This window comes from Dipodomys ordii, unplaced genomic scaffold (genome assembly GCF_000151885.1).
Source record: "Dipodomys ordii isolate 6190 unplaced genomic scaffold, Dord_2.0 Scaffold301, whole genome shotgun sequence".
NCBI classification, from domain to species: Eukaryota; Metazoa; Chordata; class Mammalia; order Rodentia; family Heteromyidae; genus Dipodomys; species Dipodomys ordii.
In genome coordinates this window covers 145,010-147,813 of record NW_012267517.1, presented here as the reverse complement: position 1 = coordinate 147,813, position 2,804 = coordinate 145,010, and the positions used below count along the sequence as shown (strand labels likewise).

Below are 2,804 nucleotides of genomic sequence, written 5' to 3'. Positions count from 1 at the left end.
AAAGTTGTAAAGTTCGTATAAAACTTTTTTTAATTTTTAACTTAAATTTTTTTGTATTAACTGTGTTTTCCTCTTATAATTTTTATTTTAGGGGTATATATGCCTTTGTTTTTTTTTTCATTTTTAAATTTCTTTTTGTTTAGCTCTACAGACCTTTTGATCCTTCTTTTCTTTCATTCCCATTCTTTTCACCTTTTCTTCTCTTTCAATCTTCTTTGAGTGACAATTGCTGTTCTGCTCATCCTGATATTCCTTTAGTGGATTATTAGACCTAATACTCCATTGTGTACAGCTTAATCCAGAAATTTATTACTGAATTCAAAACCTCTTAGACTTGAATTCCTTAATAGCAGTACTCTTTATACCTATATAATATTTTAAGCATTTTTATTTTTAATTTTTTCACGTCTCTTTAGCCCGCCACTTCTCTCATTCTATCCACGTCCTTCTTGGAAATTATGTTTTTAAATTTGAATAATTCAGTGTTGCACTGTTTAATTTGTAATTTTTATTTTTCTATTTATTCTTGTCTCTTTGTTTCTTTCTCTTTCTCTTTTTTAAGCTCTCTCTACTTTCATTCTATCCAATCTATTTCCCACTTTGAGATTAGGACTTAGTTAATTCTCCCTCTGCCTTTCCACATCCCTCTATTCCTATTTTTACCACATCTCTCAATAAACCTAATAATTTCTGGTTTGTCAAATTCTTCTTTGCGGTTCGTAGCCTATGAATACACAGTTGTTTGATGTTGAATAGTATATCTGTTGAACTAGATTGTATCTGCAGACTTTTGACTGTGCAACTACAGACTTTGGATGATGCTTGCCTTAAGATAATGTTCTGGCATAAAACTGGTGTTACTTTCATCCTAATGGGCAGAGCAAGCCAGAAAAACACAAGAAAAATGGCAAGTCCAGGCATCTCAACTCCCACTAAGGATAATCAGCTGACAGACCAGATAATGAATAATCCAGAGGGGAGTTCCCAAATAGCTCTACAAACACTGCTTGTAAACATTGTAAATGAAAAGATTGAAAACCTGCAATGGACACTGTGAGCATGATATGGAGAGAGAGAAGGCAATCCAAAGGTTAATACAGGAATATCATGAGCATGAGGAAGCTACTCAAAAATTGATACAGGAATTGTGTGAGCTCCTTGAGAAAACTCAAGGAGAAATAAAGGAATCTATGAGCAGGCAGAGATCAGTCAAGGAGAAAGTGAGGAATGGCATGAGTAGGCTGAGAACACTCAAGGAGAACTACAGGAATTGCATGAAAATGAGGAAACTAAGCAAAGAGTAATACAGGAATTGAAAGATAAGGATGAGCATACACAAAGATCACTAAAGGCATTCATGGAATCCATTAACAAAGACCTGAAAGAAGTCAGGGACACCACAAAGAGAATGCTGAATGGAACCCAACAGAAGGAATAGGAGCCCATGGAAACCATACCCAATCACCTAAGTGATTTGCGAATAAACACTGAATACCAAATTAAGGAAGTCAAGTGGTTCAAAGTTCCAAGAAAGCATTTAAAACCATCAAAGCTGACCAATTAGAATGAAAAGAAGTAAAAATACAAAGTAGAGAAATCTTGACAGTACATTAGACCATTCAGAAGATCAAATCCTAGGGATTGAAGACAACCTAGATATTACAGAGAAAGAACATACAACCATCCAAGACAAATCCAAGAAATATGACAGATCTATTCAACACTTGGAAGATACCATCAGAAGGCCCAATCTGAGGATATTAGGTGTAGAGGAGCACCTAGAGACAGTAGTTAATGGTCTAGAAAATTTGTTTAACAGGATCCTAGCATAGAACTTCCCAAACATAGGACTATTCAGATACAAGAATCAAACGGCATCCATAAACAGGCGGGAGTTGCAATCCTAATACCAGGTAAAATAGACTTCAAAGTAAAATTTGTGAAAAGAGATAAAGAAGGTCACTACATACTAATTAAGGGATCTCTCCTTCAGGAGGATATTAAAATTCTAAATATCTATTCACCAACCAACGGAGCACCCAAATATATCCAAGAAACACTACTTTCCCTCAAATCCCACATAGATCCAAAGACATTAATAGTTGGGGACTTTAACACACCACTTTCCCCACTGCATAGATCAACTCGGCAAAAACTCAACAGAGAAACCGCAGATTCTAACAACTGCATAGATCAATTAGATTTAACAGACATTTAACAGACCAAATATTTCATGCAGAAGCATCAGAAGCATCAGAATACACATTTTTCTCAGAAGCACATGGATCATTTTCCAAAATAGACCACATTTTAGGCCACAAAGCAAACTTGTCCAAATTCAGAAACATTGAAGTAATACCTTGCATTTTCTCAGACCAGAAGGGAATAAAATCAGAACTCAACACCAAAAGCCACCAAAGAAAGTCCTGTAACACATGGAGGCTGAACAACACACTGCTGAATCACGAGTGGGTCATGGAAGAGATTAGAAAGGACATTCAAATGTTCATGATATTCAACCAAAATTAACACACAAATTACCAGCTCCTCTGGGACACAGCAAAGGCAGTACTCAGGGGCAAGTTTAGAGATCTGAGTTCCTACATCAACAATTTGCAGAGATCTGAAATCAACAATTTAATGAGATATCTGAGCCTCCTTGAAAAAGAGCAGCAAGATGAACCCCAATCCAGTAGACAGAAAGAAATAATTAAAATTAAATCAGAATTACATGAATTACAATCCAAACAAACTATAGAAAGAATCAACAAAACAAAGAGTTGGTTCTTCGAAAAAATTAACAA

At 35.4% G+C, this 2,804-nt stretch overlaps 1 protein-coding gene across 1 annotated transcript in view; it reads right to left on the bottom strand.

Moving 5' to 3' along the window:
• LOC106001476 (zinc finger protein 717-like) overlaps nucleotides 1–2,804 on the bottom strand; it is a gene marked incomplete at its 3' end in the record, with an annotated part of 15,088 nt that overhangs the window by 7,850 nt on the left and 4,434 nt on the right. Inside the window, exon 3 of the mRNA XM_013036568.1 lies at nucleotides 193–292. Coding sequence (XP_012892022.1) covers nucleotides 193–292 — 100 coding nt within the window. The remainder of the gene's footprint in view (nucleotides 1–192; nucleotides 293–2,804) is intronic.